At 35.9% G+C, this 27,056-nt stretch overlaps 2 protein-coding genes across 5 annotated transcripts in view; one reads left to right on the forward strand and one right to left on the reverse strand.

The window, feature by feature from the left end:
* The window catches only part of cog7 (component of oligomeric golgi complex 7), a 36,743-nt gene extending 35,299 nt beyond the window's left edge, over positions 1 to 1,444 (forward strand). The window contains exons 14-18 of the mRNA XM_053493564.1: positions 76 to 216; positions 320 to 403; positions 524 to 638; positions 742 to 885; positions 1,033 to 1,444. Of these exons, the coding sequence (XP_053349539.1) occupies positions 76 to 216; positions 320 to 403; positions 524 to 638; positions 742 to 885; positions 1,033 to 1,199 (651 nt within the window). The 3' untranslated portion in view covers positions 1,200 to 1,444. The remainder of the gene's footprint in view (positions 1 to 75; positions 217 to 319; positions 404 to 523; positions 639 to 741; positions 886 to 1,032) is intronic.
* Positions 1,445 to 9,746: 8,302 nt separating this feature from the next.
* kcnc3b (potassium voltage-gated channel, Shaw-related subfamily, member 3b) overlaps positions 9,747 to 27,056 on the reverse strand; it is a 61,092-nt gene continuing 43,782 nt past the window's right edge. The window contains exons 5-6 of one of the 4 annotated variants that reach the window (XM_053495279.1): positions 19,546 to 19,586; positions 9,747 to 11,514 (exon numbers count right to left, since the gene is read on the reverse strand). In XM_053495279.1, coding sequence (XP_053351254.1) covers positions 19,558 to 19,586 — 29 coding nt within the window. In that variant the 3' untranslated portion in view covers positions 9,747 to 11,514; positions 19,546 to 19,557. Of the gene's footprint in view, positions 11,515 to 14,549; positions 16,552 to 19,545; positions 19,587 to 27,056 lie in introns of those variants that run through there. The other 3 variants (XM_053495280.1, XM_053495281.1, XM_053495278.1) reach the window with 3 other exon arrangements.

Genomic DNA, 27,056 nt, shown 5'->3' on the forward strand with positions numbered 1-27,056 from the left:
TCAAAAAAACAAAAAAAAACACGGATTGTCTATATATATATTTTTTAGGTGTATGTGTGTTTGTGTGTGCTGTAGGAGAAAGGCACGGGGAACTCGAGCCTCCTCGCAGACACCCGCGCCGCCATGACCCGCCTGAACCAGCAGGCCAATCAGCTCGCCTTCGACTCGGTCTTCCTGCAGATCAAACGGCAGCTCTGCCTGCTCACCAAACTGGAGGTGTGTAGAAGTGTGTGTGTGTGTGTGTGTAAGAACTGTTTAAGGAAAGCAATGAAAAAATGTCTGGCTGTATATGTGTGTGTGTGTGTGTGTGTGTGTGTAGGTTCGAGGTACAGCTACTCTGGGTGAAACCCTCACTGAAGATCTACCGACCTTCAGCCTCTCTCCACAGGAGTACATTACTAATGTAATGCACACACACATGTATATAAACATACACATTACACCCTTTGTCACATACTGTTGTTAAGGTTATTCTGTGTGTGTGTGTGTGTGTGTGTGTGTGTGTGTGTGTGTGTGTGTATAGATTGGGCAGTACATCATGTCTCTGCCACTGCATCTGGAGCCGTTTGTGACTCAGGAGGATCCAGCGCTGGAACTGGCCTTACACACAGGAAAACTGCCATATCCCCCAGAGCAAGGTACACACACACACACACACACACACACACACACTGACCTATCCAGCGAACTAAAGTGTCCCCACACACGTCTCCGTGCGATAATGGCATGCTCTTCCTGTAGGCGATGATGTTCCGGAGCTGGAGAACACGGCTGATTATTGGCTGGGGTCCATCGCCCGGGCAACCATGCAGACCTACTGCGATGTGATTCTGCAAATCCCTGAGCTCAGTCCTCACGCTACCAAACAGCTGGCTACAGATATCGGTATTCCATTCTATATGTCTTTATCACACCATCCTCGAAGATCACACGAGTGTATACACACCTGTGCGAGAATGATCACCGCATCATTTAGCTTTTTTGTTGTTGTTTTCTTTGTGGTTTAATGCATGATGTAATTTCTGTTCCAAGACTACCTAAGCAACGTTATGGACGCTTTGGGCCTCCAAACATCCAGAAATCTCCAGAACATCACGGCGCTTCTCCGCGCCAAACCCGAAGAGTTCAGACAGACGGCTAAACCTCTCCCGCGCAGACTCTCGTCCAGCATCGCTGCCATGCGAGGCCTCGAGCATTGAGGGGGATCTGGACCAAAAAGACGCTGTTCTTTTTTTCTTTTTTTTTTTTTTTAATTTATTTCCATCTGTCATCCAGGCGGTTTGTTTTGCACATCAACTAAAATGTTCATCATTTTGTTAGAATAACAACTTGTCCCATGATAATGTAGAGTGTGCATGGATGTAAAGTTTCCTACAGGGATTATCTGCTTTGGTTATTCGTTACCTTTCATTAATCTGAACTGAATAAATCATCATATATTACATTCTTGATTCTGATTCCTTTTAAATAACTTTTAAACATTTTACTGTTTACTGTTTGCCGGATCTGTCCCAATTTCTTATTAGACGCCTAAATGCAGGCGATCTAGATGAAGTGACTAGCAGCATGGGCACTATTTTTACCAGTACATTAGACACTGTTGCTCCCATCAGATTAAAAAAAGTCAGAAATAAAACACTTGCACCATGGTACAACAGTCATGCTCTCGCCCTAAAGGGAGCAACCCGTAACCTTAAGGGAAAATGGAGAAAAACTAAATTAGAAGTTTTTCGAATTGTGTATAAAGACAGTATTTGCAGCTATAGACAGGCTCTAAAAACTGCTAGGACCGAGCATCTTAGCCAACTGATAGCAAGAAACCAAAACAATCCCAAGTTCTTATTTAGTACAGTGGCTCGCCTAACAAATCCTAAGATGCCCGCAGAGAGTACTCTATCATAGTTTAGAAGTGAGGACTTTATGGACTTCTTTAATGAAAAAACGGATAGTATCAGGAAGAAAATAACGAAGGTTCAACCCCTAAAAGCATCTCATGATCCAGTTCAGCCTAAAGTTTCACATTTAGTTTTTCAGTGCTTTACAGGTATAGGACAGGAAGAGCTGTATAAACTTTACACTTCGGCTAAATCAACAACGTGCCTGTTAGACCCAATCCCAACCAGATTTTTAAAAGAAGTGATGCTTATGGTTGGAGAGCCACTTCTAAACATTATTAATTCTTCATTATGTCTAGGTCACGTCCCTAAACCTTTCAAGTTGGCAGTTATTAAGCCGCTTCGTAAAAAAATCCAATTTGGACCCGAATGAAATAACAAATTACAGACCGATTTCAAACCTTCCGTTCATATCAAAAATATTAGGAAAAGTAGTATCAGCTCAAATATGCAGGAAATTTTTGCAGGAAAACAACATCCTTGAAGAATTTCAGTCAGGTTTCAGGCCCCATCATAGTACAGAAACTGCACTAGATAAGATTGCAAACGAATTGTTTTTAGCTTCAGACCAAGGCTGCATCTCAATACTAGTCTTATTTGATCTTAGTGCTGCATTCGACACTAAAGAGATATATTCTCATAGATCTCCTACAAAATCACATAGGTATTTAGGGACAGGCATTAAAATGGTTTAGATCATACCTGTCTGATCGACACCATTTTGTAGATCTGAATGAAGAACCGTCTGGTGTAATGCCAGTGAAATATGGGGTCCCACAAGGGTCAGTTTTAGGACCTCTGCTGTTCTCAATATACATGCTTCCCTTGAGTAACATCATTAGAAGACATGGGATTAGTTTCCATTGTTATGCTGATGATACCCAATTATATATTTCAACAAAACCAGACGAAATACCTAAGTTGTCTAGATTAACTGAGTGTGGACTGGACTATTGTAATGCATTACTAGGTGCTTGTCGTGCATCCTCGATAAACAAGCTACAGTTAGTTCAAAATTACAGGGTTCTCACTAGATCCAGAAAATATCATCATATAACACCTATATTATCATCCCTGCACTGGCTACCTGTTCAATTTAGAATTAATTACAAAATAGTATTACTTACATACAAGGCTTTAAATGGTTTAGCTCCCACATACCTAACCAGTCTTCTGATACGTTACAATCCACCACGCTTCTTAAGATCACAAAACTCTGGACTTCTTGTAATTCCCAGAATTTCAAAATCTACAAAAGGGGGTAGGGCTTTTTCATATTTAGCTCCAAAATTTTGGAATAGCCTTCCAGACAGTGTTCGAGGCTCAGACACAGTTTCCCAGTTTAAAAGTAGACTCAAGACGCATCTCTTTCTGGCATACGCGTAACTCATCCCATAACTTCATACTTCAGTACATCTATCCTGAATGGCAACTACACTAATTCTCTCCATCTGTTCTGTACTTTTCTACCCATCCCGAGGCATCTAGAGATTGTAACAGCTTCAGTATACAAAGGCCAACCCTGCGAGGATCCTTATTACACTATATAAATAAAATGTAATTGAATTAAACAGGGACGCATTATCGACCACAAGAATTAACACAGGAAAAAAATCTAACTGCGGGAAAAAGAACAGAACACTTATACACAATAGTATAAAAATTATAAACAATAGTAAATAAAAGGAACATTTAGTCCTGATTTGACTTGAACATCCCCTATTATTTACAAGGGGTTTTCAGTTCAAACCAAGACTCAATGTTTTTTGCGCAGTACACTGTTTATCGTTATTATGATGATGTTGCTTTTTGACAATTGAGGCTCCCTTCATGAATTCTGATTATCTTATTCTAATATCATGTATGAATCTCCAGAATATGGGAAAACCTGTTGTTAATCTTGTAAAAATGCATTTTTCATATTGGCTACTGATTTAAAACTGAAATATAGTAAAATAATATTACTGTTTAAAAAAATATAATTAGTTAAAAACAATTTAGACCAAATGCATAAATTCTGCATTTTAATATTTTTTTTTTTATGTATAAACATTACATATAACAAACTTCTTGCTCCTTTTGAGTTTAATAAATGTGGGCTGTTAAAATGTTTGACCAGCAGAGGGCGTTTAAATATGGAGAAGAAAATCCAGAGTTTTGTATGAACATTCGGTGGTCAATTCTAAAGTCTTTATTTTAATTTTTTTTTGCAAAATCACATTATCTAATGCATTACCTTTCATGTTTTCACAATTAATTATGCATCTTTTTAAATTACACTATGTAGACAGTATTCGGCCAAATCTGATAATTATTGAATTCAAGTGTTTCAATCAGGCCCCTTATCCCCAGTAAAGGGCGATCTTAATACTTCCCTTCAGCCTACCAAGACATCTTGCACAATGCTATGCTTCCAACTTTGTGGCAAAAGTTTGGTCAAGGCCCTTACTATTGCAGCAAAAAGCAAGGACTATAAAGACATGGTTTGATGAGTTTGATGGTGTGTAAGAACGTGACTGGCCCTAACGCAGAGCCCTAACTTCAACCCTATCAAGCACATTTGGGATGAACCAGAAAGGCGATTGCGAGCCAATATCAGTGCCTGACCTCATAAATGTTCTTTAGAACGACTGGCAGCTTTTAACACCATTAATCATAGTATTCTCCTTCAGAAATTAGGAAATGTAGTAGGAATTATTGGAACGGCCCTCTCCTGGCTCAGATTCTATTTGACTGATCGTTATCAGTTTGTAGATTTAAACAGTGACTATTCTGCATGTTCTCAAGTGGAGTTTGGTGTTCCACAGGGTTCAGTTTTAGGCCCACTCTTTATATGCTTCCTCTGTGCAACATAATTTGTAACCATGGTATTAGTTTTCATTGTTATGCTGATGACACACAGTTATACATTTCATCAAAACCAGATGAGAAAAAACAGCTTAATAAAGTTTAGCAATGTATGCAGGACATAAAAGACTGGATGTTAATTAACTTCCTTCTGCTTAATCCTGATAAGACAGGAGTTCTAGTCATAGGACCACATGCAGCTAGAAGCCAGCTTTTTGATCACACTGTACCTTTAAATGGCCTTTCTGTTCCATTAAATGCAACAGTGAAAGACCTTGGTGTGATTATAGATTCCAGCCTTTCATTTGAAGCTCATGTAGATAATATTACCAGAAGAGCATTCTTTCATCTCAGAAATATTGCAAAGATAAGGAATATATTTTCACTAAACGATGCAGAAAAACTAGTTCATGCTTTTATCACCTCTAAGTTGGACTATTGTAACGCCCTACTGTCTGGCTTTTTAACTAGGTGCATAAACAAGCTTCAGTTAGTCCAGAACGCAGCAGCGAGAGTCCTCACCAGAAGATATGAGAACATCACCCCTATCTTATCTTCACTGCATTGGCTCCCTGTGATGAAATTTCGCATAGTTTTTTAAATACTACTTTTGACGTATGAAGCATAAAATGGTTGCGCACCGCAGTATCTGAGTGAACTGCTAGTGTCTTACAATCCGCCACGCCTACTTCGATCAAAGGATGCAGGCTGTTTGTCAGTACCGCGTATTATTAAAACGACAGCAGGGGGCAGAGCTTTTTATTACAGAGCCCCAAAGTTATGGAATAGACTTCCAATTAATGTTTGGGGCGCTAAAAAGTCCAGGCTAAAAACCTATTTAATTAACCAAGCATTTCTGTAATAGATTTGCCTTAGATAAAGGAGGGAGCTAGCGATAAGCATAAAGGCATACTAACAAGCTAACATTTTACAGATTAGGAATGATTTCCCACAGAAACCTTACAAAAACCCATATATAAACGTGGTGTTTAAAGCCAATACTCATGCATTCACATACTTGGACACGTCAAGAAAAGCACAACATGGTTACTAATTACTTTAATCATCTTAATTACTGATCATGTCGATTGGGCTGGCAGTGGTCAGTGTGGCGAAGATTGCATATCCGTAATTCAAGTACATCAAATTAAACACATCAGTACACACAGAAAATCATGATTGATTCAGCTGATATAATCGCAGGCACGGAAAGGAACATGATAGACAAAAAAAGAAACAGGTAGATTGATTATTTCCAAACCCCATAAAATAAATAAATAAATAAATAAACAGAAAACATGTGTACGCAAGTGTGTGTTTGTGTGTATGTGCGTTTGCATCTGTGACAAAACCATCTCATCCATCTTAACGCAAACAGAAATGAACGCATTCACACCATGGTATGCATCACGCTTGCTAGCGTGTGTGTGTGTGTGTGTGTGTGTGTGTGCTTTTTTGAAATGCATCACAATTAAACACATTCTGTGAGGGGAAATTAACAACCCCCCCAAAAAAACCAGCAGAATTAGACAATATTCTGATTTTTTTATAGAAAATATGAATCAGTGAATTTTGATCACATATCATACAAAAAACACATATGGATGATTTTAAAGGTTTTCTAATGGGAGGTTTAAAAAAAAAGCATAAAAATAAAACATTTTATGCATAAAAAGTACCAAGCAGAAGTCTGGACAAATTGGTAAAACAACACCACAAATGTTGTTTGTAAGTTCTATAGCGGCACTGCGCTTTTAAATACTTACAATTAAATTACAAATTAAAATACTGTTAAACCCCTCCCCTTTTTTAATAATCGACTCACGTAATCTCTTTTTCAGCAGAGGGCGGAGCTAACTTCACCCAGAAATAGCACAAACATCATAAATTCTGTTTTTAGGATTTCAAATTCGAAAATATCTAATTTCTTTATTAAACCTTTTTCTTTTTTGTGTCTAAGCAATCGTGGGCGTGTCCCGTCCATTCTTCTGACTGGTACTATAAATTAACACGCATATATACAGTAAATAAACATATACATTTTCTTTCATAGCAGCATCTTAAAACCTGGCAGTCTAAAACACACAGTGTTCTTGAACATTCGCCACATTCTCCGTTAATACCTCTTTTGTGCTTTTTATCTTTCCTCTCCATCCGTCTGTCTCTCTGCCTTTCTGTCTCTCTCTCTCCATACCTCGTTCTTTTTCTTTAATCACTTTGTTCAGCAGCAGCATGTTGTGCTAATTTTAAGAACACAGCTAAGGAATGTAAAAATAAATGTAATACATTCGGTCCACTCTCGTGTAATTTACAGCTACGCACATTCACACACATACACACAGGGACGCAAATACACACAAAAATGTAATTGTTGCTACCGGGAATGAAAGAGACCGCTCTGCTACAGTTTAAGGTCAAACATCTTAAAAAAAAAAAAATTGAAAAAGAAAAACAAACTCAGGCAACATTTCTTTTTAAACAGTTCATTTGAGCTACTTTTTTGCTAAACCGTTTTTTTCTATTGATTTGACTCACACACGTGATCCGGGCCTGATTCCAAATCACGCTCGCACCGTGTGAGTTTTAAGCTACAGGCAAATCTGCCCAGTCCATGATGCACCGTTTCAGAGAATACAGAAACGTGAATTAGGCTACATCCTATAACCAGAATATACAATCGTATTACAGATAATAACGTTAACAGAAACATTGATTCACCAACTTCTTGGTCAAAATTCAAGAGAGAGCGTTAATTCCAGTCGAAACATTATTTTTGTGTGTGCGTGGACCAGGAAAACCCTGTTGAGGTTAGGATATTATCAGATTTTCGTGAACTTTTTCGTAAACTGAACTACGAAAAGTTTTCTTGTCGTTTGTATGTCACCGCAACCAGTAAAAAAAGTTTTAAAAATACCTAAAAGTAAAAAGAGATTGAATTAAACATGCTGTTTACTGTGCATGAAATCATCTTTACTTTGTTCCTTTTTAAAAATAATAATAATATTACATTTTGAAAATCAAACATGATCAAAATATTTTTAGGGACTATAAAGGTATAAAAATAAATACAGACATAAATGTTTAAATTTGTTTGCTTAGAAATGTGCATGATTCGAGAAATCTGCCCAAAACAGGTAGTTTTGCCAAAAAAAAAAAAAAAAAAATTCTCTGCTTTTAAAAATCTATTTTTGTTTGTTTGCATCTCTTTCTTTTCAACCCTGTCATCCGTTTTTCTACCCAAATATTATAATGAGCCCTGATCATGTGACTATATGCATTTTTTGGGAAACATTTGTGACAAATTTTTATCTAAAAAATCTTTTTATTTAAAAATGTAAAAAATATTTAAATCCATTTATTTGTTAGAAATGTATCATGTCAAACTATTTTAATTAAACAATTTTTTATCATTGTTTAAACAATCTGTAAAAAAACTTCTTGGAGCTAAAATTAATGCTAATTAATTATTAATTATTAATTGAACTAACAAACAAACTAATACAAATAACTTTCATTAACAAAAAGACAATTAATTTTCTGCTTAAATAGTTTTAAAAGTTTTTCAACTCTTTAATGAGGTATAAATAGACAAATTTAACTGACGTCTCGAAATAGTCTACTAGGGTGTGGACTGTTTCTTTCAGTTCCCCCTCACAATTTAGTTTTTACTTGAAATGAGTTTACATTGACGTGGTGCAACCAGAAATTAATGTAAAAGCCACACTAGCTAGCATGAATGTAAGATTAACAATCAATGTTTTATGTTCAAGTTGTACATGTGTACATGGTTTTCTAAAGGTGCTTAAAAAAGACCCAAAACGATATGCAATTTTTGGTCGTTTGAACTTGGCTGCAGTGACATCCGATGGGTTTTCCCAGACCTCCACACTCATCCCTCAGCCTTACTGTATTCAATCTTTAAAAAAAGAATTATATACCAGTTTTACTATGACATTTCATGTTGTTATTTTTTGCCAATTTTGGCTGTAAGCAGACACAGTTATGATTCGGGTCACTGACTTTCTGTTATTCATCGCACTTGGCTCAAAGCAGGACAGCATCGGAAGACCTCTAAAGATCCTGGAAGAATTTTTGATGAGAGGATGTAAAGAAGAAATTACGACTTTAGCTTGACTCTCTTGTGCGATTTCAGTATTGCTGCTTAAGTTTTCCCTAAAAACCTTCATGATTTTAATTCAATCATACTCGGGCAGAAAGAGAGAGAGAGAGAGAGAGAGAGACTGACAATAAAATAAAATAAACAACAGACAGACAGATACACTGAAATACAACCAAGACAGGCACCCAACTTCCTTTTTTTTTTTCACCTGAGACTAGACAAACTCTTGTCTATAAAAAAAAAAATCTCCCATAACATACTTGTTTTTTTTCTGTCCAGCTACAACCTCCACAGTATTCTTACTATTATTGTCGTTGGTATTATTGCCACATTGACTCGACTCAGACTGAGAATGAGATGCTTAATATTTGCCTTAAAGCAAGCTGGGAAAAAAACAGTGGCTGGATTAAAAGAAGGTTTGAGAATCAGCACCACTTTGGCTACAGAAGAAGCTTAAAAAAAAACTCTCAGTACTGTAATCGTACTGTACAACAGATCACACACTCATGCCTGCAAAATGTGCATCTGTGAGCGAGTGACATTAACGTGGAAAACAGACAAGTTAGAATAAGCAGGGCAATGAGCAGCAAAGGAGAATTCTGTGTTAATTCTAAATTTGTTTTTTTTTTCTCTCTCCTTCAGACTAATAAAAGTTTATCTTGCAGTTATACATATAGGTCGATATTTATTCACATTTTTCTTACTATTTCAAAACAAAATATAGCTCTTTTTAATATAATTTTCTTTTTTAAATTCATTGCATATTATTTTTTATTTGATATTTTTTAAATTGTAATAATTATTAGAATTTTTTTTTTATTTTGTATTCCTAGCCCCCCCCCCCCCCACTTCAACTAAGGGCTTGCAGAAAATACTCATGCAAAGAACTCATGCTGGTAAACAAATTAAAAAAAAAAAAAAAGCGTTTTTCTCTCTTCTTATTTTTAATCCTTGTTTTAAGATTAGTCCTTGCATTTTCTCTTGTTGATCTCCACTCTTGCATTGTCCAGTCTTCTTGCTTCCTTCATTTCAGAAGCTCTTTATTTCTTATTCAATTAATGAATTTCTTTTTTTTTTTTTTTGTTAGTCTCTTCAATCCTGCTGTAAATCAGGTAAGCAGTTGTGGTGTCAAAGGATTCTTTCATCCTTTTTTTTTTTTTTTCCAAATCCCAGGTGCAGTTTCATTGTTTCTGGATGATTCTTGTGCACAACTGCTCTTTACTTATTTCTCCCACCCCTTATCAAAATATATATTTGTTCTACTTTGTACATTAGTCCTCCCTTTGTATTTTATTTTTTTTAAACAAAGTCTCAACCTCCTTGAAGATGAATTTCCTTGATGCAGGACATAATAGACAGAGTGAAAGGGAGAATAGGAGCTTCGGAATACCACCTTAAGACCTCCAAACAATTTAATAATATCTAAACAAGTAAAAGGATAGCATGCACACGTAATTGGTCCTAGCAGTCGTCGATGATGTGGCAGTGTGTCAGTCAAGTGTTGACAATGTGCACATAAATTCACTATGGCAGCTTTAGCTCTACTACTACACTTTCTTTTTTCTTGAATTAAGGAATAGTCCTAAGCAAAGACAGTCAAGTAAGGGAATCACAAATGGGTCTTAATAAAGAAAGACCTAATAAGCTTGGCAGGGTTTTAAGGGCCTTAGCTGTCCTGCTACACCTGATAACCAGTGATCATAGTCAAAAGGGGAATCTTGTCGGTTGGCAATACAGACTTTAACTATAGAACCAATCTTGGACTTTATTTGGTCGTGGAGGAGGGCTTTGGTTTGGTGGACTAAATGATTATAAGTTGCCTTTTCTGAACTGATGGAAAAAAATGGAAGACTCATGTCAGAATAGCAACTCATATCATAAAACAAGTCCGATTCCTAACACTGAAAACAGGTATGGATACATGTACAAGGTACGGGTAGGTTTTTATAAAAAGTTCCACTTGAAATAAGCACGTAACTTAAAAAAAATATATTTAAATTTATATATATATGTATATATATATGTATATATACGACTACACAGGACAATATGCCGACGACACTTTCCTCTGGAATGCTAAAATGATAAAGGTTTGTGCGTGACTAAGTCATTATTAGTCAGTGTGTGCAAACGGTTAATGAATATCAAAGTCTCTAAAAATTGTTGGAGAGGATTCTCCACCAACAAATGCTACAAAGGGTTAGCAGAGATGCTACATGAATAATCTAGCTTGGTCCATCATTCTCAATTGTAGAATAATGCACACTCAGGGCTCTGTGACATGGCGGTTGGAGCTTCTGGTGTTTTGATCTTATACGGCAGACACAAAGCATTATGGAATGTTTTTTTTTTTTGTTTAGAATTTTTTGTTTTGTTACGTGTCACTTTTTTCAATGCCCAGTGTCTCGCTGTATTAAGAAGACTTTCGGTAGAACGAGGAATGGGTCCAGAATTCCGAGAGGTTGCTTTGGTTACTGTGTGAAGATCCAGCCTCAGAAGCTTATTTTTCCTTGTCTTTCCGGGCAATTCTTCTTGTCAAACCAACATTCCTCAGGTGTCGCATCTGGATGATGCGCCTTCATCCACAAAACTCAGAAAACAACCCCTAACTGTGTCTTCTTTAAAGAATCGATGAATGCTAGAAACTTAACACTGTGGACAAAAGCAAAAACAAGACATTGGTTAGAAATTTGTTTTAACCTTAAATTAAAAAAGTTGAGTTTAAATAAACAATTTGAAAGTTATAGGTATTGGTTGTAAAAAAAGAAAAAAAGAAAAAAGGATTTGAAATAAAAACACAAACATATTGAGCCAACATTATACATAAAACACATGCACTTCACACTGGTTTGTAATGTATCTTTAAAGGGGTGTAAAACTCCAGTCCTGTTAAAAAAAAAAAAAAAAAAAAAAGCTCAGTATTTCAACTTACAGACTTATATTATCACTGATGACGTTGTTGTACCTAGAATTTCATGCCATGTTGTAGTGTGAAAAATCACAGAAAAAATACTTTTTAGATATTTATCAAGTAGTTTTTAAATGGCAAGAATGGAATAATCCACCCCAGATACATTCAATACTGTCATTAAACAATTAAAAAACACTCATAAAAGGAAACTTATTAGTTAAAACGGACAACAGTAGAAAGCTGGGGTGGCTTTACCTGTCGATGGTGGTTAAAGTTAAGCATGCGAAAGTTCTGTTAACAGATAATTCACTATTAACTGTAATTTATATCATTCATGTATTATTGGATTCACTTTATGATTTGTAAACACAAACTGAAAGAGGCCATGAGAACTAAAGAATAATCGGGAATGCTGGTGGTTCTGAAGTCGAACAACTTTAACAAAAATGTGCTGACATTTTCATCATTTGTGATTAGTTTGTCTTTACATTTTTTTTTCGTTTACAGATGAAAATCAACATCTATCAGCTCTGTGAATTCTATGTAAACTTTACCTGCATTACCTAGGTCAATGTATTACATCTCAAGAAATGTATCTTAAAATATATAAGGTTTAAGTAAAGTTGATTTACATATTTGTATGTTTGTATGACTAGTGAGTGTACATAAAGTACTGTGCAAAATCTTGAGCCACCCCTCTTTTTTTCATATTAAATGAAATGATGTAGATTAAAGACATGGAAACAAAATGTTTTCAATACAAGTTAAAAATTAGGAAGTTTATCTAACAACCTCAGCAGCAATACACATTTCCCCTCTCGTCTGCTCCAACCACTCAGCCTTCACCATCACCAGTATACTAATCACCTTCCTGATCATCTGCACCTGTTTCTCACTAGTTCATGCCTTAAGTAAGATGTTTTAACACTTAAATGATTCATAGGTCACTGTGTGGCTCAACAAACTTGAGAGCTAAAAAAAGACTGTCAGGACGTCTGGAGAGCTATTTCTCAAGACATTAAACATGCAAGAAAGTTCTGACTCTTTGGAAGCAAAATATGAAGAAATAAGGGGTGGCTCAAGACTTTGGCACAGTCGTGTATGATGTGTAGGTGCAGCATCGATTTAATGTATTTTGTGCAAAACAATACACCAATTTAACACAAAAATACACAACAAAAACATAAACAAAACTCTACACAACACAAACGATTCAGACATTTGGATAAGAGAACAACCAACATACAGGAAGACGAATACATTATAGATCATTTTAATGGGTTTTCACATATATTGTGTAGATACAGTTATGTACAGCAAAGTTGGCAGAGGAAGCTAGTTAAATCTAGCTAGTGGTTTATGTTGTTGTTGTCGTCGTCTTTTTTTCAAATAACACACAGCAGCTTAAAAGTAGCCTCATAGAGGGAGCTTACATTTTCAAAACAAATATGTTTGATTTGTCTGAAAGTGTCCTGATCGTGTTGTATCAGTTACAACAAAATGGAACACACACTACACAAAGAGTTGAGATTTCAAATTCTCTACACTTTAAAAAAAATAACCCAACATTTGTACAACCACATACTACAACAACAGGACAATATATATAGATATACAAGTGGACACTGACTGGATGATAAATGGAGAAATGGTGGTTGTTATTGATTAGGGCGTACATCTCCTCCCTGGCTAATCATATTATTGTTTAATAAGTAATGGATTTTGTTAGTGAATAAAAATGCCTCTGGAGCACTTATGGGCTAGACTACTTAAAAACTCCTATTTAAATGGAGCATGAGCAGCTCTGAAAGAGATCACTATTGCACCAGGAGCATCTTGAGATCACCCATAAGACACACAAGGGTGTTTCCTGAATCTGTCACAGTATCTCTGTTCCAAATGCTAGATCTCATCATAGTGTTCTTAGTAGAATATAAACCACCCACCCTCTCCAAAAAAAATAAAGTTGCCGAATTTGTTCCCAGAAAAATCTGTTGTAACATTGGTAATGTTTTTCAGTTTAAGAACATGAACTGAAAGCAACTATAAATATGATTCCCATGCTTGCGTAAGGAATGTTAACATAAATTATTTACTAAAACGCAATGTGCATAAACTTTTCTAGCAACTTTCTTTTCAATAATGCAGTAAAAAAATACTTGAATACCTGTTTAGGCCAAATAAATAAAAAGAAGAAAAACTTGAATCCAGTAGAAGACGTTGAATCTAAAACTTTAGATGTTTCCTAATTTGGAACTTTTTTTGGAACATTTTAGCAAAACATTACAACATGATTGGTTCCCAGTCAAAGAGACTTTGAATTTGAAAACGTCTACAACGCTAAAAAGTTTCCACTGTTTAAAAGAAAACTATTTTCCCCAATTTCCCCAAACAACATGTTCTTCAATAGTTGTCTCTGTCAATTCTAATAAGAACCCTTTTATTTAATCATAGCATTTGGCATATGCCCTGATTTACTCCTACAATTAAAATTACACGCAATGATCATTACATCCTAGTGGTTAGAATTCTTGACCCAGCTTTGCAACAACAGGTGCCATGTTTAAAACAAAATGGCTCCTTTATGGATGCTAACAATGAGCTGAGTCTCCATTCAGAAACTAAGCAACATTTATTGCTAATATACAATGAACTAACTATATATTATTTGCAATTTGAACTAACTATATATTATTTGCAATTTGCAACATATAATTTTACTTTCTTTTTTCTGATTCCAAGGAAGCATTTTTTTTTTTTTAGAAATGGCTTTGTTGTCATTTTTTTCCCCTCCTTTGAAATTCTGGAAGCACTTGGTCCAATAGACCTGAATATTTTTTTATCCAACAAAACGATACACAGATAGTTAACACTTGTGTATATATCATATACAAATGAAACAGTGAGAAGAAAGGAATGTTTTTAACAATAAAAACAATCATCTTTAAAATACATTGGAAGTTGATAAAAAAAACAACCACAACAACAATAACAACAGGACATTAACAAGGACAGGACCAACAAATCGGGAAAGTACTACAGTAGTCATATAATAATCTCCAAATCTTTTTCATACACACAATCATTAAAAAAAATCATATATAAATTAAAAATGTGCATGATTGACGTTTCCAGCATCATGAATGGTATATTGCACTTTTTTTTTTTTTGCATATCTATCTACTAGAAATGGTCTTGTACTTTTCCAGATCAAAATGATTTCTTCTTTAATTGCATAAATAAATAAATGGAGTGGAAATATTAAAACATATAATGAGATTTCATGCCTGAATTGCTTTGTACTTTGCAGTTTGATTATTTATGGGCGGTATTTTTCTTAGATTGTACAAACGCAGAAATAAAAATAAAATAAAATGAATGAACAGAAATCATTAATAATATCAATATGTGATAAGAATAAAATAAAAAATAATGATGTGAATTAATAATTGGCTCCACTAGCAGCATCTCTTTACTAATACATCCTACTTTAAATTTATTCTATGTGAATGTAACAATATAGACCATAGCAAAATAAAAGTAAACATGGTAGATATTATTACTTTACGTTCTTGTTAAGATAATGATCGTATTATTTAAATGAAACAACTCATAGTTTTTTTTCTTTTTACTTAACGCATATATAATAAATTCAACTTTTTTCTAAACCTGCTTGTATAAAGACCCTATACTAGTGCATACTCATGGATGCATTCATTGCATTAATGTGTTTAGTGATTATTATTTAGTCCCATGACATATGAAGTTAGTGAAATGTCAGGAACTAAGGTAGCGTCGTTCAGCTTCCTTGAGTCGCACTATGATAAATAGCTAAGAGAATAACAGTTACTTCAATAATTCACAATCACATACATGGTTCAAAAACCCTAGGTTCACACTAGCTAGCGACAAAGCCACAAGTGATAATTTTCTATGTACGTACTGTATGTGACAATTTCTTGTGACAAATATCTTTTAAAATTAGGAATCTCAACTTTACAAAAATTACAGTAGCTAACGATCTAAATCCAACCTTCCCATTTACTGTTTGACCCTCAAATTTTTTTAAATTTTGTTTTCATCTTATCCTGTAATATGTGACCTCTTGCTTAATGTGTATAGATAAATTACAAAGAAAGTTAAATCTTGCTTTGCTAACCTGTAGTACGAAACCTAGCATGTAACCTGATTACTTTGTAAGTTCATTAATGTTTAAATAATCATCGGCTATACATTTTTAATACTACTATTTTTCGAGGACACACTGCACAATAGCCACAAGAGTAGCGTTCACTGCATGTCTGCAAATGATGCCAAGTAACACAAGCAACTTTTCACTTGCTAGTGTGAAACTAGGCCCCCAGATAATATTCCTATTAGCTAGTTTTAATCAAACCTTCACACTGATCTCACTAAATATAACACAGGGTGTCTTCTCTCAGCGCTACTTATACACATGCACCTGAAGCTGAGTGGACGGAGGAAGGATGGAGGAAGAGCTCTCTACGTTCAGAATTGTTATTGGTGGTTATTGCTTCCAATGAGTTCCACTTGGCCTCCATTCCTTCTTCCTGTTCCCCTGTCCTGAGTTTCTATCACTTTCCTTGTAGCTCTTTCACTTTACAATATGGAAGGGATTGGTGAGCGGCAGCGGCGCAGGGGTCCCGGGGCCTCGTAGGGGTCATAGGGCGCGCCGGTGATCGGGGTCAAACGCAGCGACGACCCTGCCATTCCCGAAATGTTGTTCAAGCTACGAGATTTCTCATAGCCTGTGGCTGCTGTTTCATTCGATCGAAGTTTATAGAAGGTTTTAAGGGTTGGATTAGTCAGTTAGTAGTTAAATTAAGTTTTTAGGGGGTTTTTTTCCCGGTCAGAATAAATGGATGCATGAGTAAGTTCGGATGGGGTTAGTGAGAAATGGGTGAGAAAACAAAACCGAAAAAATGTTGAAAAGTTTATAAAGCAGATATATAAAATGAGAGGAACTCAAACAAATGTTGAAATAAAGGGAAGACATTAAGAAGAGACAGACACACACACACACACACGCACATACATACACACAGGACAAGACAGGACAAAACAAGAAAAGGCGAGTTATGAATTACGTCATAGATTTCCATCCCATAATATCCACCACAACACACAATACTTCATAGACTACAGTACTTCTGCAACTCTATCAGCTGAAGGAAACACCTCCTGGGAAAAGATCATGTCTCCCGCAGGGGAAGTTATATACAGCATGTGTTTCAATCAACTGGAGACAGAGTGGCACGCGAGGTCTAGTTTCAGAGCACGTCTGAGCCCTTACTTTGCTGCTGAAGGCCGTCAAGGACACCATGGCCACCATTTTGCGGTGATGTCAGCAGCCCACGAGTGCGTCGAGCATCTTCATTAACTATTAAGAGTATGTCCCGAAGTCATGTCTAGTTCGTGTTCTAAAGCATCAGTGATATTTTTGAGATTTGTTTTGTTGTCTCGCAGTTTCCATTCTATAGTTTCCAATAGCAAACGAATGGTACGATAGCTTTCAGCCACAGATACTTTTACATCCGGAAAACTTTGTAAATCCGAACAGCGCTGCGGAACACTACCACCACCTTGGGTGCTTTTCACACTTATCCAGGATCAATCCTGGGCTCGATTCAGGAAAGAGACTCATTCTCTCTATAGTTTGTTTTCCGGTTCTGCCATATTCTTTATTTAATGACTATTCCTTTACTTTTGAACAAAGTTTTTAGTTGTTGAGTTTTTTCCTCAAATTTCTTTTTAGAAACACCTCCCCTAGACTAGGGTTTGGGACACACTTTAAAACCAAAATTCTCCTAGAAAATTTGCCTTCGATCATTTGTGATGTACTTGTGGATACCTTGGCCACCTCCAACAGCTCTTTAAATCACACTTCCCTTGACTGTGTGGTCATAAAACCGTCGCCAGGTTATCATAAGCGTGACAAAACTGGCGAATAAGAACAATTCCCATTGAATCTCACAGTACACTATTAATAGTTATTAACATCTGACGTCAGGCTGATGACCGCACCCGGGTTTGGCTTGAATGACCAGACACTGAAGCAAAAGTGCAAGCAGGTTCTTTCTACCCACTTTTCATTCTTTTCCCCCTTCTCTTTTTTTCACAATCACTCTCTTTTCTCCGTTGTGCGTTAGCTAGAAAGAGTGTGTGTTAACTGGAAAAAGTGCGTGTTAACTGAAAAGCATTGAGGAAAAGGATAAGAGTTCCCTCTTAAAAATAGATGATAAGGACACATGCAAAACACACACAGACACACACAAATAAACACTTGTTTACATGTACACACACTGCCTGTAAAAGGAAACTAATAGTATGGGAACCATGTAGAGAAAAATGTACACTTTACACAAATGATCTAGAAACAATTTAGTCAGTGATGTCATCCTCTGCTGTGCATTGTTGAATGTGCATGTGTATGTATGTGTGTGTGTTGGGGAGGAATCTCCAACATCAGTCTTTTTCTCTAGCTCTATATTTTCCCCTTCTCTCTCTCATTGCACTACTGCAGCTTAAGCAGACGGTGTGAAAAGCTTTAAAATATATATGGAGAAACTTGAACACATGCTAAATCAAGGACTACTAAACACAAACAAGGTCACATATAATTACCAACACTAATTAGCAACCACAGGACCAAAGATGAATTCATATGAGTTATTGACTAACGACATATACAAATGCACCCGCCACCACATTTCACAGAAACTCTAGTCACCTGTACTGGGCTTATTTTTCACCTTTGCAACTTATTTAGGGATTTTTTTAAATGATATCTTTCATAACAGTGAGTACCGTATTGTACCAAATAAATATTCCAGCTGTGAAAGTGATATTTAAATATTATAAATATTCCTTAATATTTAACCAATAGTTAACCGAATTTGAAGAATTCCAAAAATGGAGAAAAATTACCCAGCACTAGTAAAAGCTACTAAGACTGTATTTATCCCCAATACCACATTTTAAACATGCATACAGTTACACCCCTAATTTCAAGTGATTGTGCTTAAAATCTAAGTTAACATGATAATGATTGTCCTGTGTTTAAAATCTTTACTTGTAATAAAGTTTGCGAAAAGAAATCAGAAATATATTAAATTTCATTCAGTTCAGAAGAGCTTTCATGCATACATACATAATACTTGCAGTAATTCCATATTTATAGCAGAAATATATCCTCATATTTACATATTCTTTTTTGGTAAACTTCACATAGTGAAGTCAAAAGTGCAAAGTGTGAGACTAAACAAATGAGGAAGTTCGGGAGTGTGAATAGAGAAAAAGACAATGACCGTGTGAGTGATATAGTGTAAAAATCTTAGATATCTCAGATATTCTAAGAAAATGGGAGTGAGGCCAGTATTTGAACCACCTTTATATTAAATATATCTTAAATTATTGGCATGGTTACCTTATATCAACCTACCCATATAGAAAAAAAGAAAAAAAAATGTTTTTTTTTTTTTTTTTTTACAAATGTACATGTACAGTACTATACAAAAGCACTGTCGACTTCTTGATTCTGTGGTGGAAAAAAAATGTTGCATTGGCGAAGCACCATGGTGTATTTGGGAAAAAATAAACCACGTCTGTTGTGGGAAAATAATCAACTATTGACTATTGTCCCACATATATAATTCAGTAGATAAAAACAGTTTATATGACAAATACCTACCAATGGGCTGTATTGAATTCAATAAACAGTTAAGTACAGTATGATCATATTAAATACCTACCCAAAGTCACACCTAAGAAATACTGGCACTGCATTGGCGGCCTGGAGATGGATGGAGAATGAGATGAGTATTAGTCAGTGGAGAGCAATAATGAGCAATGGACAGTGAAAAACATGAAGGGAAAAAAGGGTGGGTGGTGGAGGGGGGGGCAGTGCAGAAACATCAAAACCAGTTTTTAACAATATCTAATGTTCTACATATTTATAAGGTGTACATATGACCTTTAAGATCAGCTTTAGACTGACAGAGATGATTGCATTCACTAATTTGTTGGTATGGTGCAGCTCATCTACATTCTGTAAATTGCCCTCTTATTAGAAAGGTTTTTATTAAATAATAAGCTTACCTATTAACCATAACATTAATGTACACTATCTAAACCACAAACCGATGTTTTAACCCATAACCTAGTTTTAAACGGTATTAATAAAATTATAGAGAAAGGGTTAGCAAAACCTAGCAGTAATATATACAGGCTAAACCGCGATCTAGCATTGTAGAAGAGTTAACATTAATAGACACAAGCTAATCCATTGAATTAGAATTGACAAATTACCTAGCATTAAACAGCCTCAAGGATTTACTAGCACTGTAGAAAACAGGTTAACTCAAAATCCAGCGCTACTACACACAGGCTAAACCTTAAACTAGATTTAAAGAAAACAATTACTACAAATCAGCATTAATTTATATAGGCTAAACCATGAACGATCACTGTACTGAACGACCTAAAACAAGACCTAGCATTATACAAAATGGTTAAACTACCAACTAAATTAATTAATAACACTTAAGTTACAATATAACTAATCTAATTTATCGTGCACTGGCACATGCCAGTATGAACTTTCAGAAACGTTCAGAAAACTAGCCTTTTAAAAAATTGTCTCAGCCAATTAATTACCAATCTTAATTAATTTAGGCTTACGAAAGAACATTAATATTAACCATATTTTATTTTATTTCATATTTATCACTCATCTTTAAATTATCCTAGCATATCAAATATATACAATTAAAAAAAACAGACATTTGGTTAGACATTATGTAAATATTCATGAGCACGTTCATAATTAGGTCACGGCTGTACACTTCTATGAAAGCCATATGTACATTGGGATCTTACAAATGCTCCAGCAACATGTCAGTGTATTGATCTGCAGGCAGTTAAATATGGAAAGGGTTCGTATTACCCACAATTAAATTCTATTGATCTGGGCTCGACCAGAACGCAAATCAAGACTGCTAGCAGTGGTGTGTTTAGCACAGTAAAGAGGTGTAGCTTGCAACACGAGAGCTCTTTTGAACAAACTCTTAGTCTTCTAAACCACTTAAACACTCAGTTAGGCTATGTGGGCTAGCCTAGCCACAGTTAAACAGGCTAACCTCAAGAAGGGCTAAACTGTCTGTATTACAAGCTCTAGTAATGCTATGATACCTGTTATACCGTAAATGACTGGTTTTAATATTTGAAGGCACACAGTACAGGTCATGCTGAGGTCAAAGGTCATGCAGATGAACATTTAAAAGGAAGAACAATGGAATGTGTGAACTGATATCAATATCTAACCATTAAAGTACTGAAAAATGAATTCCTCAAAAATTTTGATATTTAAAAATAAAAATTACCATATTTTCCAGACAATAAGTCGCTTCAAGATCTATAATGCACCTCAACAATATCTACTTTGGCACATACAGTATATGACTTGTAGATGTACTTGTTATTGTGGCACAACAACGCTAATTGGATTTTCTATATTATTAAGACAATTTATTATGATTAAGTTATGACACATTCATGGTATTTGTTAAAATTTAAGGATGGAAACTTTCCTGTTAATCTTGACACCTAATAAATGAAAATGCTGGTTGTGGATTTTGAATTGTATTGAATAGTAGCTAAGAGTAGCATTCGGCTAGGTTCTTGTTGAACATGTTTACCACAACTAAAAGTGGTACAATTCATTAGCTGGAAGTTATTTAATCTTCCGAGTGCCCAGTTACATCACTTTAAATAAAAAAAAAAAAGTGGCAAAGCCAAGATGGTCAAAATTATAACTTCATTTGGAAGAAATATGGCAATTATTAAATAGTATGAATGTGGTAAAGTAGCAGGTTTCCCATAAAGGCTACAACAATTTTACAAATGTTTCCGCATTTTCTATAAGGCAAAATACTTTATCAATATTCTTATAGTCTGAAGCAGTACTACTTAGCTACTTTAAGTGTTTTACGACACCTCAACAATTAAAACTCCTAAGCAACTGTCAATTATTCCAGATCTATTGCACAATTAGTTCTTTTGGAGAATGTTTTAAATGTTAGATTATAATTAAATATTACGATGTTAAACTCCAGAGTGCCTGTGTAAAATGTGTCAAGGTTGTCAGGTCTGCGTTTTGCGTATGAGTATTGTGATTTTTCAGATTGTTACCATTTTAGCGTAACAATGCAATAATGTACAGAAACTATTTAGATGATCATGCGGGAGAGTGGAAGACGAAAAGGACTGTTACAACCACAAGTGATTTTATGACGCTCTATATATCTTAACGTATAAGTAAATACAGAAATCACGCATAAACATCCAGAAACCAAGCTGAAAAAGAATGAGGAAGATTAAAGAAAAAATTCCCTTACGGAAGAGGAGGAGGGACTCACGGTAGACGGAGGCAAACTAAAGGCCCTGGTGTAGACTAGGACACGGTGTTACTGCTGCAGTCAGCTGCATACATTCAATCGCAGAGAAGCTGGGATCCGAATGGCAAACCAGCACAAGCGCATGTGCTCACACATCCACACTTGTGTGTTGAGCATGTATTTAGCACTTACACAGGAGCAGACCACTCTAATATCCAGAGCAAGGTGTGTGTGTGTGTGTGTGTGTGTGTGTGAGAGAGAGACGTATTCTACAATTATTGGTGGCAATAAACTACTGCAAAAATAAAGACAGAAGGATCTTCAGCACCTTCCTACAATTCAAGTAACCCAATTTAACCATTAATTAAAATCTCAAACTTAAACCTCAGAATGAAAAGTTCAGTACTATCTGCACAAGGCGAGAAAATAACTGTAATGCACTTGCTAGGTAGCTGAGGCAAAATGTGTTCAGGCAATGCGAGGTGAGCAAAAAAATTAAAAGCTCTTTCCCAACGGTGAGTAGCTGCTATCATTCATAAAAACGATAAAACAAAGAAATAAAACAGCTGCAGAAAAGCATTTTTCTAAAGTGAAATGAGGTAACCAATGGCTAGGCAAAGTACTTAGTTTGAAATTAATTAGCTAAGAAGTGTACAAGCATGGGACATCCTCCTTGCACATTTCCACTATATGGCATCTATATGGCGTCTTGTCATAAAAAAAAAATCATTTGTACGTGACCCACACCCTGGATATGTAATCATCGTGTCCCAGGTGCCCAGGGTACTGATTGTTTCATGGCATGTAGTTCAGAAAACATAAAAAAAAAAGGTTAGGTGCTCACAAAGCAGGTATTAATCAAAAGGTCCTCAACAAGGAGTTAAACAAGTACAAATAAACACACGATGTCCTAACATTTTCGTGTCTTCTGAACTACATGGCATGAAACAGTCAGTACCCTCGGCAGCCTGGATGTATTCAGGATGTAGCTCATATACTTTTCGATTAAATGTTTCAAGTCAAAGAACATAAAAAATCTTAGGTGCTCACAAAGCAGGTATTGAACGAAATGTCCCCACAAGGAACTAAACAAGTTTTAAAAACACACACACACACATTGTATTTTATAAGCAGGATTGTTTGTGTTTGTGTGTGGGTATAAGTTATGGTGATGTAAGTAGTTTTACTTGTGAGGGCCAAGTCAAAGTTGTCAGTTCCTCTTATCTTCGTGGGGACATTTAGCTGGTCCCGACAAAGGAGAGGATTTTTTCAACACAACAAAATTGTAGCTTTTATTGGGAAAAAAAAGACTAAATGTTTTTTAATGGTTAGTGAGGTTAAGGGTAGGGTTAGATTTTGGTTAATCATTATTGTCCATCATTAATATCTTTAATGATGGTCTTCATAATGATAGTCAATGGGTTTATAGTCATATGTTTATGTACATGTTTAAATTTGCTCTGGATGTTACAGTGAGATAAGAGAGCATTACGTATCTGGTTTATCTCCACTACAATGCTGCAGCTCAGCAGGTTAGGGCTTAGTGTATAGGGCTTTAGAGCTTATTAGGACGTTGCGGGTTTAGGAGACTCGTTCTTACCTTCCCTGTCAGTCTGTCTGAGAGTCTGTCCAAATGTCCCTGTGTCTGTCTGTCAATCAGTCAGCCACACGTCAGTGTGTGTCCACACCTCACACTTACTTAATTCACAACAAACCTGACACACACACCTGCCCACGACCACACACACAGACACACACACACAGACACACAAAACTGAAAAAGTGAGGTTGTGTGTGCGAAGTCTTAGAGGTATCAATTCCTATCCACTCTTTTTCCATCTCTTTTCACACCTGAGGACACCACTCACACAACCTCACTCTGACCTCATTTTGACCTTGACCTTTAATCCTGGTGGGACACTTGCCCCAAGCCAGGGCTGAAAGTCACACAAGTGGACAGAACAGGAAAAAGGGCAATAAACATTAAGAACAAGATAAGCCACATCACAAAACACAAACACACACAAAACACACACACACACGGCGCAGAAGAGACAGGGTAACACTAAAACAGGAAGTAGAATGAAGAAGCCCACATACAAACGCGTGATATGACACAACCTGAAGAGAGAGACAATACAGAGGGGGTGAGATAACACCGAGCATACACACACACACACACACACACACACACACAGGAATAATCTAGATACATATTTAGTTGACTTCTTGTTCTTGTGTTCTTTCATGTGACTCATATTCAAATGTGAACCCAAACAGTGCAACACACACACACACGCTCGCGGGTAAGGCCTACATAACGAGAGTGTAGGGTAGGTTTACACATGTTCTGCTTTAAATGCTACACATTCATTATGATGTTTCTCTGGAATCTGGAAGTATTACAGAATTTGCTTTTTTTTATCACTTTTGAATAAAATGTAGGTAATTAACTAGTGGGCATTAATCTGAATCTCACTGCAATCAAACAGTCATGAGTGATGACTACTAATTGTCAATTGGCAAAAGATATCTGTCTGACCATGACGGCACCCCAAACCCTCTGAAGAGTCACAGTGGACAGAGAACTTCTTTTAACACTTTCTTAAAAACAAGTAACGTATCGCCCAAATGCTTGGGACATGCATGCTTCTTATCCATGTTATTTGTCTTTAATTTCTAGTTGCTTAGTGGCCAAGTAGATTCAACAACCAAAAAGAAAAATAAGCTTCTTTGTTATTTACTTTTACCAAAGTAAGTTCACGCTTTAAGTAAGTAGCTATGTTTACTAGTTCAAACGTTATTCAAAAACTGAACTGTAGTGGTATTTTTGGAGGTTAGCAAATTGGAATGTAGTTTGCATCTGTTCATAATGAACTGTAAAGTCCGAATATGCAAAATTGCCCGATTAGTATGTTAACATAGACAGCTTTGAGTCGTGACTAATGAGGCACTCGAAAAAAAGCACTAGTGGAGGTTTGCTAAAATCCAAGCCTGTGCACCAAACTACTAAAAAGTATATGCTTTAAAACTGTAGATCCCAGCAGATTCACACTTTCTGTAATCACAGCTATCCAATATACAGGTACCGAGGTTGCCCTTAACAAATGAGCAGGTTTTGACAATTCATAGGAAATGGTGAAGTACATAAAGTAGTAGGTACTTTGTAGGTAAATAGCGTATGTTTACAGACAAGTTTGTGTCGGTTTGTAGTTGAGTTGTACCATTTTATAGTCAATGTTTAGACCATTCGTAGATGATGTCACATAGTTGTTCGACCAAGAACCGTCAGGAAATTCAGTTTGGTCCCACTTTGGCCAACAATCCGGGAATTTCGGAAAGGTCCTCATATCTACATTAACTAACTAGCCAGCCATACGTTATTATTTTCCATTAGCTATAATTATTTTTTTAACCGTTATTACATTATTATTAATTATTACAACTAAATTTCTGGACAACCAGTACATGGGACTGGGCAGCACACTGACAAAATATAAATACTATTAATTCTTTTTCCAGATATAAGCTAATTCTAGCCAATTGTACATCTACGGAGAGATTAGCCTTATGACCAGGTTGCCTTATGAAGCAGAATGTGCGTAAAACCTACCCTTAACTCTTAAATTTAGTTTCTAAACACACATATACACACTCATATAAAGTATACACAGTAAATGCAGAAATACACTGTACTGATACTACAGGGGAAACAAACACACATGAACACATGGACATGTATGTTCACACAATGCATGTGTGTGTTTATGTGTGTATCCGTCATTATGTCCCTGTGTCTCGGATGTATTTTCTGGACTATAAGACATTTTTTACTTTTTAGAATAGGTGTCCTGCTTAAGTTAACTGGTCAATTTGTTACGTTTTTTTTTCACATAATACACTATACTTTTACAGTAAATATGCTACTTCAGTTGTTAGTTGTTGTCAGTCATCATGGTTTTTAAAAAGACATCCGCATTTTGCCTGTTTGCAAAAGGAGCCAAGTAGCCACAATTTGATCTTGTTATTGTGAACGAAGAATCAGATTGACATTGATGGCTAAAATGTTATGACCAAATGTATAACCATTGATTACCGTTAAAAGAGTAAAGTAACACTTTTAAATGGTGTAACCCTACTCAATCCTGCAGGGTCTTGCCTGCAACGACCAGTGAAATTAAAGGCATAAAATGTTCTTCAGCCAACTTAGTTGTTTGTGGGAATGCTTACTTATTGTTTTTACATATAATTTTTACGCATACAGCATCAAGGATGTTAAGCCACTAAAAGCCGATGTGCTGCCCAAAGAGATGCCATAACCTTATTAAAATAAACTGAATTATCGAGCTGAATGTGTCCTCAGTAACAATATGATCTTGGTAAATGGTATTGGATCGCTAGTTTCTTATTGTAGATTTTAGATTAGCTAAAAGCTGAGGGTTTGTAAAGTAATATGAATGCGCCACGTTTGCCACCTAGCATGGATGGAATGAAAAAGACTGTGCTCTTCAGACCAAAACTTCCTGTATTAACTGACTTCTGTTGCGTAGGAAAGGTGTTAATTTTTATAGTATGTTATTGGAGATTCAACAGCACAGTGCTGACATTTCGGGAAATGAAATTCTCACATGCTGTTATAAATCTACATAAGTATCTTGTTTGTTTACAAAAGGTTCCCACTTTGTTTACAACGGGTCCCCAACTTTGTTTACAACAGATTCCTTCTTTTTTTTTTTTTTTTTTTTTTTTTTTACAATAGGTCCCTGCTTTGTTTACAATAGGTGCCTGATTTGTTTACAATAAGTTGCTTCTTTATTTACAATATATCCCATCTTTGTTATAACAGGTGCCCACTTTGTTTACATTAG

The sequence above is a fragment of the Clarias gariepinus genome, chromosome 4 (genome assembly GCF_024256425.1).
Source record: "Clarias gariepinus isolate MV-2021 ecotype Netherlands chromosome 4, CGAR_prim_01v2, whole genome shotgun sequence".
NCBI classification, from domain to species: Eukaryota; Metazoa; Chordata; class Actinopteri; order Siluriformes; family Clariidae; genus Clarias; species Clarias gariepinus.